The 11824-nt window shown below is 34.1% G+C and overlaps 4 protein-coding genes and 1 pseudogene across 4 annotated transcripts in view; all 5 read left to right on the top strand.

Annotated features, from left to right (window-relative positions):
• stx7l (syntaxin 7-like) overlaps positions 1 to 11824 on the top strand; it is a 300211-nt gene that overhangs the window by 21228 nt on the left and 267159 nt on the right. The gene's annotated exons all lie outside the window — the stretch shown is intronic.
• On the top strand, positions 1910 to 2949 carry LOC136702572 (trace amine-associated receptor 1-like; annotated as a pseudogene).
• Positions 4725 to 5765, top strand: LOC136702771 (trace amine-associated receptor 1-like). The gene is made up of 2 exons (XM_066677910.1): positions 4725 to 5055; positions 5125 to 5765. The coding sequence occupies exons 1-2, from the start codon at positions 4725 to 4727 to the stop codon at positions 5763 to 5765; spliced, it is 972 nt and encodes a 323-aa protein (XP_066534007.1).
• On the top strand, positions 7067 to 8107 carry LOC136702634 (trace amine-associated receptor 1-like). Its single transcript, XM_066677782.1, has one exon. The coding sequence runs from the start codon at positions 7067 to 7069 to the stop codon at positions 8105 to 8107; it is 1041 nt and encodes a 346-aa protein (XP_066533879.1).
• Positions 10047 to 11087, top strand: LOC136702772 (trace amine-associated receptor 1-like). Its single transcript, XM_066677911.1, has 2 exons — positions 10047 to 10377; positions 10447 to 11087. Exons 1-2 carry the CDS (start codon positions 10047 to 10049, stop codon positions 11085 to 11087), a joined length of 972 nt encoding a protein of 323 aa, XP_066534008.1.

The following is an 11824-nucleotide window of genomic DNA, read 5'->3' on the forward strand; positions in this document are numbered from 1 at the left end:
TGGCAGTTCTCTTCTATAAAAAGTAGCTAAAGTTTGTACAGAAATTCGTTGGTGCTAGTTGGGTTTTATTGTTTTTTAAATAACTCGCTTGAAGGTCTGAAAAAAGTCGCTAAAACTAGCGGCAATATCATTAAGGGAGGGAGAGGAGACAAAGCACTGGAAGTACATTGGAAGTACTACTCTTATTTTAAAGCACTCCTTAAAGTACAGATACTAATTACATGGGGTATTGTACCTTTTTAATGACAAAGTATTGAGATACTTTTCTAGTATTGGTATACTGTGCAACACTACTTTTTTGATGAAAGGCCTAAACTTCATTTGGCTTCTCTGGGGATGAATAATGTATGCTGCATGAATATTTGTTGAGTTTCAGGAAGAGTTTTAATGGTCTAGTTGGTGGAGTGTCTTATTGGGAAGGAGTGGACCTCTGAAAGGATATAAATGAAATGTGATATCTCCTCTGTGTGGTATATGTCTTCTGATGCAAGTAGAGCCTTAAGTGTGATATGACCATAGCAAGACTCACTTTTAAAAGAAAATAATAACTGAAATATTTCTGAATTAAATGCAGGGATGTTCTGGACAATCACAAGTAGTCACTCTTTGAATAAACTGTTCAGCTTCTTTAGTCGTTTTTCAGAAATTTCTTGTTAATTCTTTAATCATCATCACTTGATGTTTTCTTAATACTTAGTTGCAGTGTAAATAAAATCTTAAACCTAAGTAATGTACTTGGTGTGTGTATGATGTGCTGACAATAATGTCCTATGCTCATAGACGAAAAGCTCAGATAAGAGAAATACTTCTTTATAAATATCTTATTTGATCAATGCTAAATCATCAAGAAATAATGTAGTAAAATATGTGTTGATTTATTGGAATGATATGAATAATAATGGATAAATCATGAATGAAACTAAGCTTGAATTTATATAATTTGCATAAAGTTCTTGAGAAAATAACATTAATTTCTTCATCTATAATTTCATGTATGTTCATAATATAAACATATGCCAAATAAAATTGCAAATTGTAGACTAACTTTTTCTAACTGAATTACTAAACCAATCTTTCTTTACATTGATTTAATAGTTTGAAAGTTATTTTCAAATATGCCTATTATATATGGTTTAGGTTAATTAAATAAAAATAAGCTAAAAAAAATCATAATATATAAAAGTCTGACAGAATATGTTTGTGAATGTCACTATGAATTTTTGTGTTTATTGTATTCATAAATATGTTGGGCATCTAAGCAAGTTTTTTTAAACACTTGTGTGTCACTTGTGTGCCAAATTGATTTTTTTTTTTTTAAGAAAGAAAAAGTATTTCCTTGTAAAATCTTGCTGATCTTGACTTAAAAGTAATAAATAGTGGAAAATAATATTTTCATTCATTAATTCATTCACTGTCTGAAACCACTTATCCAATTCACGGTAAATATTTTTAAAATGATAACTTTAGTCAAAGGGATGACATATTTATTCCCTTGGTTGTCTTTACAGATGAGTTATATTCTGGATTATTTACCATTAAAAAATAAAACTTATAAAAAGTCTTAATTTTTTGGTTAATTATCCCAATAAACAACTTTGTTTGGATTGCCTTATGATCATTAGGAAGAGTATCAAGGGTCCAATTTGGAGGAGGGTTTAAGTAGAAAGTACAGGCTTGATTATGTTTAAATGTGAGCTGCTCTCTTTTCTGTGCACATTTTTTGCCCTCATATTCAGGCAGAGGTTAGACCTCAGTTATTATAGTAAGGATGAACATAAATGCTTAGTGACCATATATGTTTAATGATTTACCACTTTAAGTCACAGAAAATCCACAGTGAGGCAGTTATAGACATTTGCCTTTTTTAAAATCCTTTTTTTGCCTTTCTACAGTAAACATACTTTAAACCATGGACTTAACGGACTACACAATCCACAATGGGAGCTTTGGAAACACATCTCGTTGTTACGAACATAATCCTAACTCCTGTCAGAGGATTGTCCTCCCGCTCAGTTTGCGAATTGTGATTTATTTTTTAATTGGTGTTGTTATACTTCTTACTTTAATAGGAAATCTTATGGTGATCATATCTATAAGTCATTTCAAACAGCTGCACACTCCAACAAACTTCCTCACTCTCTCTTTGGCTGTCGCTGACCTGTTATTAGGAGGGTTTGTGATGCCATTTAGCATGATACGTACTGTGGAGACTTGTTGGTATTTGGGGACCACATTCTGTAGGATACACTCTAGCCTTGACCTAATGTTGTGCTGTGCCTCTGTTTTAAATCTTGCATTTATCTCTGTTGATCGATATTATGCCATATGTCACCCCCTGCTATACCACAGTAAAATGACTCCTCTTACTACTCTGTTCATGATCACTGTTTGTTGGAGTGTATCTGCGGCTGTGGGATTTGGGATGATTTCTCTGGAGCTCAGCATTCAAAATGTTGGAGATTTCAGTGATATTTTCTGTGAAGGAGGGTGTATGATAATTATAGGGCCGGTAACAGGGTTGATAATTGCACTGTTTTCATTGTACATTCCTGCTGTTGTCATGCTAAGCTTATACCTTAAAATATATCTTGTTGCACAAAGACAATCACGTTTAATACACAACACACATTCTCAGATTAATTCGTCAATAGGACAAACAAATGTTAGTAGGGCAGAGAGAAAGGCCACTAAAACCTTGGCCATTGTTATGGGAGCCTTTCTTGTATCTTGGGCACCACTTTAATCTACAGTATTGTTATTATATACCATGGGTTGAGGGGCCCACCTCAGCTGTTTGATTTTTTTGGCTGGATTGGTTATTCAAATTCAGCTTGCAATCCTATTGTGTATGCATTCTTCTACACTTGGTTTAGAAAAGCCCTCAGACTTATTTTGTATGGTAAAATATTCAAAAACTGTTCATCAAGAACAGAACTGTGGTCGGAATAGAATATTTTACTGAACTTGTCTAGTTCTTTCAGTTGCTTATAAAGGTTTGCTAAGAAAATGGTTTTATTTTGAAAGTATTTTTGGCTCCATTCATTTTTCTCAAATTTAAATGAGACTTAGTATGTATAAAAAGCAATTATTCCTTGTTAGTTTCTTGTCTGTAATGCATGGTTTTCTACAGGAATAATGTGATAAAACACACTGGATTTTAATTATGCCTTAATTTTGATCATGAAATGTGAGTAAAATACATGGTAATAAAATGCATTAAACAAATAATACATATTTTTTAAATTCTCCTTTGTGGATAGCTAGTTAGTTTGGTATCATGTCCAGTACACCATACTTGTATTTAGAACCTTACATTATGCTTTGCACAATTTTTCCCCTGAACACTGTGACATTCTGAGATGTGCTCAGTGTATGATGAAGAGTATAGCATATTTTTAACCCCATTAGACATAATGTGATAAAATGCTGCATAAATATTGGTTAAATATCGGGAAGAGTTTCAGGTGTTTAGAGTTCAGGAGTGTTTTATGTGGAAGGAGTGGACCCCTAAATACTTTAATGTTCATATGAAAATAATTTCACTATTTACTTTCATTTCCATTCTTTGATTTTTGATGAGGGAATATTTGTGTTTTGAGAGATGCTCCATAATTACTTGGAATAAAAATGTTGTACATTGACTTTTATTGAAAGTTAAGAATATTTTCCCTTCTCTTGTAAAGTTCTTATTTTGGGAGATACAGGTTCTTAATTGGACAACAGCAATAGGAATGTGTAAAGTGTTTATTCCTTTAGTAATATAAAGAGCTCATTGAGAAAAATCTCTACAAGGTGGACAATCAGTGCCATTAATATCTTGGCTTTGTTTGATTTGCAGTTTGACATATTAATTGATTTAAACTCAAAATCTGAAGCACACAGAATGAAATATATTTTACTGGTATATTGGTGCTATTTATTTATTTATTGTTTTGATAATCTCAAATTAAATATTTAACAATGTAAGTAGATTTTTCTGAAAACTTAAGGTTGTTTTACTAGAAAAATGGAAATATTATTATACATATTTTAACTATATCTTATTCATCAGTAAACTGCCTAATGTAGCACAGTGTTTCGTTGTTTTCACCTTGAGACAATATACAGCTATCAGCAGAAGAATCTGTTGTCATTATCCCTTGTCAGTGAACTAGCTTCTATTCTAAGTATTTTCTACAGAAAGATTTTGGAAAGATGTAATACTTCTAATACTCATAATACAGGATTAATACGGTAACTAATAAGTGTAAGAAAATGCTACAGTTCCATTATATTTCATGTTTGACATAGCTTGACCACTTATTTTGTTCTGACCAGATAATTTGAGAAAAAGTGAGAGATTCTGATATGGGCAATGAGAGATTGATTTAGCATGAGGAAGAGTATTAGGAGTCCAGAATGGAGGAGTGTTTTAGTTGGGAGGGGTGGAATTCAGAAGGAGTATAAATAATAGCTGCTCTCTCTTCTGTGTGGATTTCCCTCTCACATGCAGGCCATCAATAACCTTGTGACAGAAGTGCTCTTTTTAAAGCTGTAATGTTATTTGAGAATAGTCTAATCTTTGGCTCTGACATTGAAAGGATTTGCTCAATATAATGCTGTATTTACCATTTGGAAATGCTGAATGAAAACATAATATTTGTGACATTATTCTGAATGATTTCAAAACATGTGCATTCTTCTAGGAAATATAACATTTGTGCAAATGGAAAGAGATCACTGAAATGATTAACAAACAGATCTATATTAGTCCAAATGGGAGTGTAGGAAACTTAACCCTTTGTTATGAACATCATCCTAACTCTTGTCGACAGAATGTTTATCCTCTGGCTGTGAGAACTGTGACTTATCTTGTTCTTGGCTTCATTATGCTTCTGACATTGTTTGGAAACCTTATGGTGATCATAGCTATAGCTCATTTCAAGCAGCTGCACACTCCAACAAACTTCCTCACTCTCTCTCTGGCAGTAGCTGACCTGCTTATAGGAGGAGTTGTGATGCCTCCCAGCATGATACGCTCAGTGGAGACTTGTTGGTATTTGGGGAGTGTATTCTGTAAAGTTCACAGCAGCTTTAATATTACATTGTGCACAGCATCTGTTTTAAATCTTGCATTTATCTCAGTTGAACGATATTACGCAGTCTGTCACCCCCTGCTGTACCACAGTAAAATGACTCCTCTCACTACTCTGTTCATGATCAGTGTATGTTGGAGTGTTTCTGTTGCTGTAGGATTTGGGATGATTTTCCTAGAGCTCAGGATTCGAGGTATCGAGGACCATAGTAATGCCATCTGTGAAGGAGGGTGCATGTTGATTTTAGGGCCTGTAACAGCTGTGATCATTGCATTATTCAATTTTCACATCCCCACCATTATCATGTTGAGCATTTATCTAAAAATATATCTTGTTGCACAGAGACAGTCTAGTTCAATACACAGTGCAGTTTCTCATATGAATCAGTCAAAAGGACAGTCAATTAGTAAAGCAGAGAGAAAGGCCACTAAAACTCTGGCCATTGTTATGGGAGCTTTTCTACTCTCTTGGGCACCACTTTTAATATACAGTATTCTTGACCCCAGTCATAGTTTGAACACTCCAGTACAATTGATTGACTTCTTGGGTTGGATTGGTAATTCCAATTCAGCATGTAATCCCATTGTATATGCATTCTTTTATGCATGGTTTAGAAAGGCCCTCAGACTGATTCTAAATGGTAAAATATTCAGAAACAAATCATCAGGAATTAAATTATATTCCAAATAGAGTTTTACTGGTTTCTTGTTGATATTTGACACATCGTCAACACAAATTTTTTTTATTGCTTATTGTATTTGTATTTAATATTATGATACAATGGGATGTGTTTATGTGTTGTTGTTTCTTGTTTTTATTCTTTGCTTAAAAAAGGATTATATAGCAATTTATATAAAACTTGTGGAATGTTTTGTAGAAATGATAAAGTAATTATATATGATCTGCCTGTGTCTTATTTATTTATTTTTTTGAATGATGCAATGATGAATGCTTTTATTTCCACGTAATACTGTTTTATTCTGAGGTTTTATATCCTCAAGTTTTTTACTGGCTGCATATGATTTTCTTCATTACTTTTGGCCTTTTACAACACAGGCACAGATGATTTCTTGCTCTTGGAGTTCAATCTCCATCTTGTCACAACAGGAGCGCTTAGCAGAGGACAGGGTAATGAAATGTGTACAGTGTGTTTGGCTGCCACATGGACAAAAAGGGTTCTCAGTTGCATAAAGTGGAGTAAAGCTCAACCTTTTATTGATCACTCTGCTTGCTTTGTATCATTTTCATTCCCACAGTCCTCCATGCATTACAGCTGACTGTCTGTGCTGAAAAGAATTAGAGACAAATCTCACACCACTGCAGTGTAAATGCACGGTTACCCTTGTGTAGCACAGTGTCCTGTTGTCATCTTTACACAATTTCCAGCCATCAGTGAAAGATTTTCAGTGATTAGTTTAATGTTTTTGCAGAAGGGGGTTGGAAATATAACACTGAAATATAACCTAATAACTAATTGGTATTGGAGTACGGGAGTAGTAAAGTAACCATAGGCAGCAAGACAATGTTTTCTCCAAAATATGACACTAATTTAAAAAAACTGAATTTGACTGTTTACATTGTTCTGTCTTGAATGATTAAAGACTATATATGTGAAGTTTAATTTAGATTTTTACATGGCCAGTGAGAGACTGAACATTAGGAAGAGAATTAGGGGTTCAGTGTAGGGGAGGGTTTTAGTGGGAAGGAGTGGACTTCTGAAAGGGTATAAATGAGAGATGCTCTTTCCTCTGTGTGGCTTTTGACTTCAGATGCAGGCCAAGCTTTTAATGCCATGTGACAATAGTAGAACTTTTTGTTTTTAATGTTATGTAAGAATGTAAAATGAAAAATAGTCTTCCGATTTTACTGCAAAAGTTTTACAAATATGTTACGTTCTGCAGAGACTTTGTATTAACAGTGATTCTGAAGTTAATATTTTCATCTTTCTTATTCTGTTTCTCTCCACAGAAAAAAAACAAAACATACTTGCTATGATAGACTTACAGAATTATTTAAGCCCAAATGGGAGTGTAGGGAATGTTTCTCTTTGTTTTGAACATCATCCAAACTCTTGTCAGAAGTTTATCTATCCTCTAGCTGTAAGAATTGTTATGTATCTTGTACTTGGGTTCATTGTAGTTCTTACGTTCTTTGGAAATTTCGTGGTAATCATAATTATAGCTCATTTCAAGCAGTTGCACACACCAACTAACTATCTCACTCTCTCTCTGGCTGTAGCTGACCTACTTGTCGGAGGAGTTGTGACACCTCCTAGTGTGATACGATCTGTGGAGACTTGTTGGTATTTGGGGAGTTTATTCTGTAAAATACACAGCAGCCTTAACATTACATTGTGTACGGCATCCGTTCTAAATCTTATGTTTATCTCTATTGAACGATATTATGCTGTCTGTCACCCCCTGCTGTACCACAGTAAAATGACTCCTCTTACTACTCTGTTCATGATCACTGTTTGTTGGAGTGTTTCTGTTGCTGTGGGATTTGGGATGATTTTCCTTGAGCTTAACATTCGAGGCCTCAAAGACTACAGTGATATCATGTGTGAAGGAGGTTGTATGATGATTCTAGGGCCTGTAACAGCTTTGGTCATATTTATGTTTAATTTTTACATCCCCACCATAGTCATGCTGAGCCTATATCTGAAAATATATCTTGTAGCACAGAGACAGTCTCGTTCAATACAAAATACACTTTCTCAAAGGAATTCATCCAAAATGCAAACTCTTAGTAAAGCAGAGAGAAAGGCCACTAAAACATTGGCCATTGTTATGGGAGCTTATCTAGTGTCTTGGGCACCACTTTTAATCTACAGTATTGCTGACACATATCACAGCTTTAACAGCCCAGTACAATTGATTGATTTCTTGGTTTGGGTTGGTTGTTCAAATTCAGCATTCAATCCCATTGTGTATGCATTCTTTTTTGTGTGGTTTAGAAAGGCTCTCAGACTTATTTTATATGGCAAAATATTCAGAAACAAATCTTCAGGAATTAAGTTGTATTCGCAATAGAAGTCTACAGGCCATGCTCAATTGTTTTATTGTGGTTGCCTGACTTAATCTGTGTCACTGTTTGGTTTATGGTGAATGTATATTTGACCACTAATATGCATATTTTTTAGGGTTTATTTATATCGTTAATTATTTTCTAAATAGATGTGCTAATAATTATACATAGATGAAACCAATTTTATATATATTTATTTTATACTTTGACAATTGAAATCTAATTTATTTGATGTGAGTGATTAATACTTTAATTTGCTAGTGAATGGAAAGAGAAGTTCATACAGCTCAATTGCTCTATTGATGTGGTGCTCTCTGTGAAGGAAGTTTGGAATTGGCCTTTGTCTCTTTGGATAATTGAGACAGACCAATGTCTTAAGTTTTTATGAAGCTGTGATGACTTGTCTTCATATACCATTCAACAAAATGTACAGTTTTTATATATGGTTTTGTACTAATTCCTAGATGTTTTACATGGTTCTGTTTAGCCGATTCTGTGGCCATTACTCCAGTTTTAGGGAAGTGATTTAGTGAACTGTTGTTTATACAGAAATGTTTTGGAAAATGTGTGTTCCTTATAAATCGGGGTATATTACAGAAATATTAAAGATAATATTGACAGTAAGAAAGTCCTATATTTTCACTAAAGATTGATTTATATGTACATACATTTTTTTACTTAAACAAGAATGAAACAAATACTATGTTTCTTTTCTGGTATGACTCAATCATTTTTAGCTCTAATAGTGTAAGATGTTATATCAAGCCTGTAAAAATACAGAATGAAAACTAGTGAGGTCCAATGATGTAGGAATTATACCAGTTTCCGGAGATTATTGCTTGTTTTAAATGTTATTTGACATCGGGCCAATGCTTTGATTTAGCTGATATTGCTGACATTTATTTTAACACAGATAAAGATTTTGTGACAATAAAATAATGGATGAATCCGTATAAGAAAATGGGCTCTGATTCTTGCCCCTCTAACGATGTGGAGAAGCACAAAGGCAGTGCTGAATCTCTTATTACTGTATTGTTTAGTAATAGAATTACAATTGTAGCAATACAATTGCAGCTTTTCCAAAAAATGTCTGCAGTGCCTCCATTGTGTAGATAAGTGTATTTTTGAGTTCCCCACACCGACAAACACACACATTTCATTCTGCTGGAATTTATTTTAAACATTGTAATTCACACATAACTGCAAATTCTTATTGAACCATTATGCAGTTATTTATTGCATTAATTTGCTTTGCTGTGCCCAGTGCTGCCTCCACTGTATGTTTTATTTGTGCCCTTACACAAGATTATGTAGCTCAGTGTGTTGTTTTCTCTTACAGGCGAAATCTAGGCAACAGTAGAATAGTACGTTTTAATATTTTTAAGTGTACATGTTGATAATGTTATGTTTTTTCAGTATTAAAATTTTGGAAACACAAAATTACTTAGTCATTTTTGAAATAATGTAGGAATAATACAACGTCATATAATTGTAAAATGCTATATTTCTACTACGTTATACGTTAAATATACATTATATGTTTAAAAATAAACATTTTTAGCCATTTACTTTGTTCTGGTGTGATTGATTATTGATGAAATTTCATTTTTTTTTTCAGTTTGAGTGTATTGACAATTTAGAAGAGTATCAGGGGTCCACAATGGAGGAGTGGTTTAGTGGGAGGGAGTAGGCTTGAGAAAGAGTTTAAATGAGTGGTGCTCTCTCCTCAGTGTGGCTTTTGCCCTCATATGCTGGCAAGCAATAACCCAGAGAGTTTTTACAATTAAAAAAAAATAATTTTGCTCCATGTAGTGTTATACTTACCTGTATAACATAGAATGAACTGGTGATTTTTTTTTTTTTGTCTTTTTTGCTTTAAAACATTTGTATCAAATTTTCTGGAGAAAATATAAACTTTAGCACAGAAGAAAATAAATCCCAGCAATGAATGATATACAAAATTATATTTTCCCAAATGGGAGCGTAGAAAACATAACTCTGTGTTATGAACATCATCCGAACTCTTGTCAACAGAATGTCTATCCTCTGGGTGTGAGAACTGTATCTTATCTTCTCCTTAGCATTGTTGTGCTTCTGACATTGTTTGGAAACCTTATGGTGATCATAGCTATAGCTCATTTCAAGCAGCTGCACACTCCAACTAACTTCCTCACTCTCTCTCTGGCTGTAGCTGACCTGCTTGTTGGAGGAGTTGTGATGCCTCCACGGATGATGCGCTCTGTGGAGACATGTTGGTATTTGGGGAATTTTTTGTGCAAATTACACAGCAGTTTTGAAATAACATTGTGCACTGCATCTGTTTTGAATCTTATGTTCATCTCAGTTGAACGATATTATGCCGTCTGTAACCCACTGCTGTACCACAGTAAAATGACTCCTCTCACTACTCTGTTCATGATCAGTGTTTGTTGGAGTGTTTCTGCTGCTGTGGGATTTGGGATGATTTTTCTGGAGCCCAGCCTTCGAGGCATCAAGGACTACAGCGACATCCTGTGTGAAGGAGGATGTGTGATGATCCTTGGGCCTATAACTGCTTTAATTGTTGCTATGGTAAATTTTTACATCCCCACCACTGTAATGCTAGGCCTATACCTAAAAATATATCTCGTAGCACAGAGACAGTCTCGTTCAATACAGAGTACACTTTCTCACATGAATTCTGCAAAAGGACGGCCCCTTAGTAAAGCAGAGAGAAAAGCCACTAAAACATTGGCCATTGTTATGGGAGTTTTTCTGTTGTCTTGGGCACCACTTTTAATCTACAGTATTGCTGACCCACGACACAATTTTAACTGCCCAGTACAATTAATTGACTTCTTGAGTTGGGTTGGAAATTCAAATTCTGCATGTAATCCCATTGTGTATGCGTTCTTTTATGTGTGGTTTAGAAAGGCTCTCAGAATTATTTTATATGGCAAAATATTCCAAAACAAATCTTCAGTAACAAAGTTGTATTCAGAATAGAATTAGACTTGTGCCCTTTCACAATTTCACTGCTCTGTAAAGCTTTTTTAGTCTCTGACTTAGACGTGTGAGTACCTGCTGGTGTTTCTTTTTTTAGGATTTGTCTTTCATATCACACACCAGTATAAACTAGCTAATGGACTGTTTGAGGGACTGTGTTTCTGAAAGTCGCCTGGCATTTCATTTTCATGATTTTTTACAATATATTTATATGTATTGTACTGCTACCCAGCTGTGTAAAGATATTTGTTTTTTGAGCTTAACTTGAGCTACTGTAGCACAGTGCCCTTTTGCTGTCTCCTTGAGATAATCTCCAGCTTGCAGAAGAATATTCTATAGCCTTTACTTTTAGTAATGGAGTTTCTTTGTACAGAAAGGTTTTTCACATGCATAAAGATAATAATTATTAGATTAATACACTTCACATAAACTGTAGACATTAAGTAAATACTGTTTTCACATTATTACACGTGTATTTCTATTGCATGTGTATTATATTATTTAAAATTAAACATTTAAGCATGGAATTAATGGCACGAGTAAAGTCTAAGTATATACACATACAAAACCAAACCAATATATATAAACAAAAAAATACATCTATTAGTTTGCAGTGCTGCTTCAGTTTTATGATGTAGTAGTTCAGTAAATTAAATAAAGTGTCACCAGGTCAAACACTCTTTAGTAGCTTAAACATATACTTCCACTCCACAAACGATGGTCAAATGCTTATTTGG

The sequence above is a fragment of the Hoplias malabaricus genome, chromosome 7 (assembly GCF_029633855.1).
Source record: "Hoplias malabaricus isolate fHopMal1 chromosome 7, fHopMal1.hap1, whole genome shotgun sequence".
Taxonomy (NCBI): domain Eukaryota; kingdom Metazoa; phylum Chordata; class Actinopteri; order Characiformes; family Erythrinidae; genus Hoplias; species Hoplias malabaricus.

Bases quoted from the DNA above. Each gene is read 5' to 3' on its own strand.
- LOC136702634 (XM_066677782.1), top strand. From the start codon at position 7,067: ATGATAGACTTACAGAATTATTTAAGCCCAAATGGGAGTGTAGGGAAT.
- LOC136702772 (XM_066677911.1), top strand. From the start codon at position 10,047: ATGAATGATATACAAAATTATATTTTCCCAAATGGGAGCGTAGAAAAC. The intron at 10,378-10,446 runs GCAAATTACACA...TGTTCATCTCAG, and splicing joins GTATTTGGGGAATTTTTTGT to TTGAACGATATTATGCCGTC.
- LOC136702771 (XM_066677910.1), top strand. From the start codon at position 4,725: ATGATTAACAAACAGATCTATATTAGTCCAAATGGGAGTGTAGGAAAC. The intron at 5,056-5,124 runs GTAAAGTTCACA...CATTTATCTCAG, and splicing joins GTATTTGGGGAGTGTATTCT to TTGAACGATATTACGCAGTC.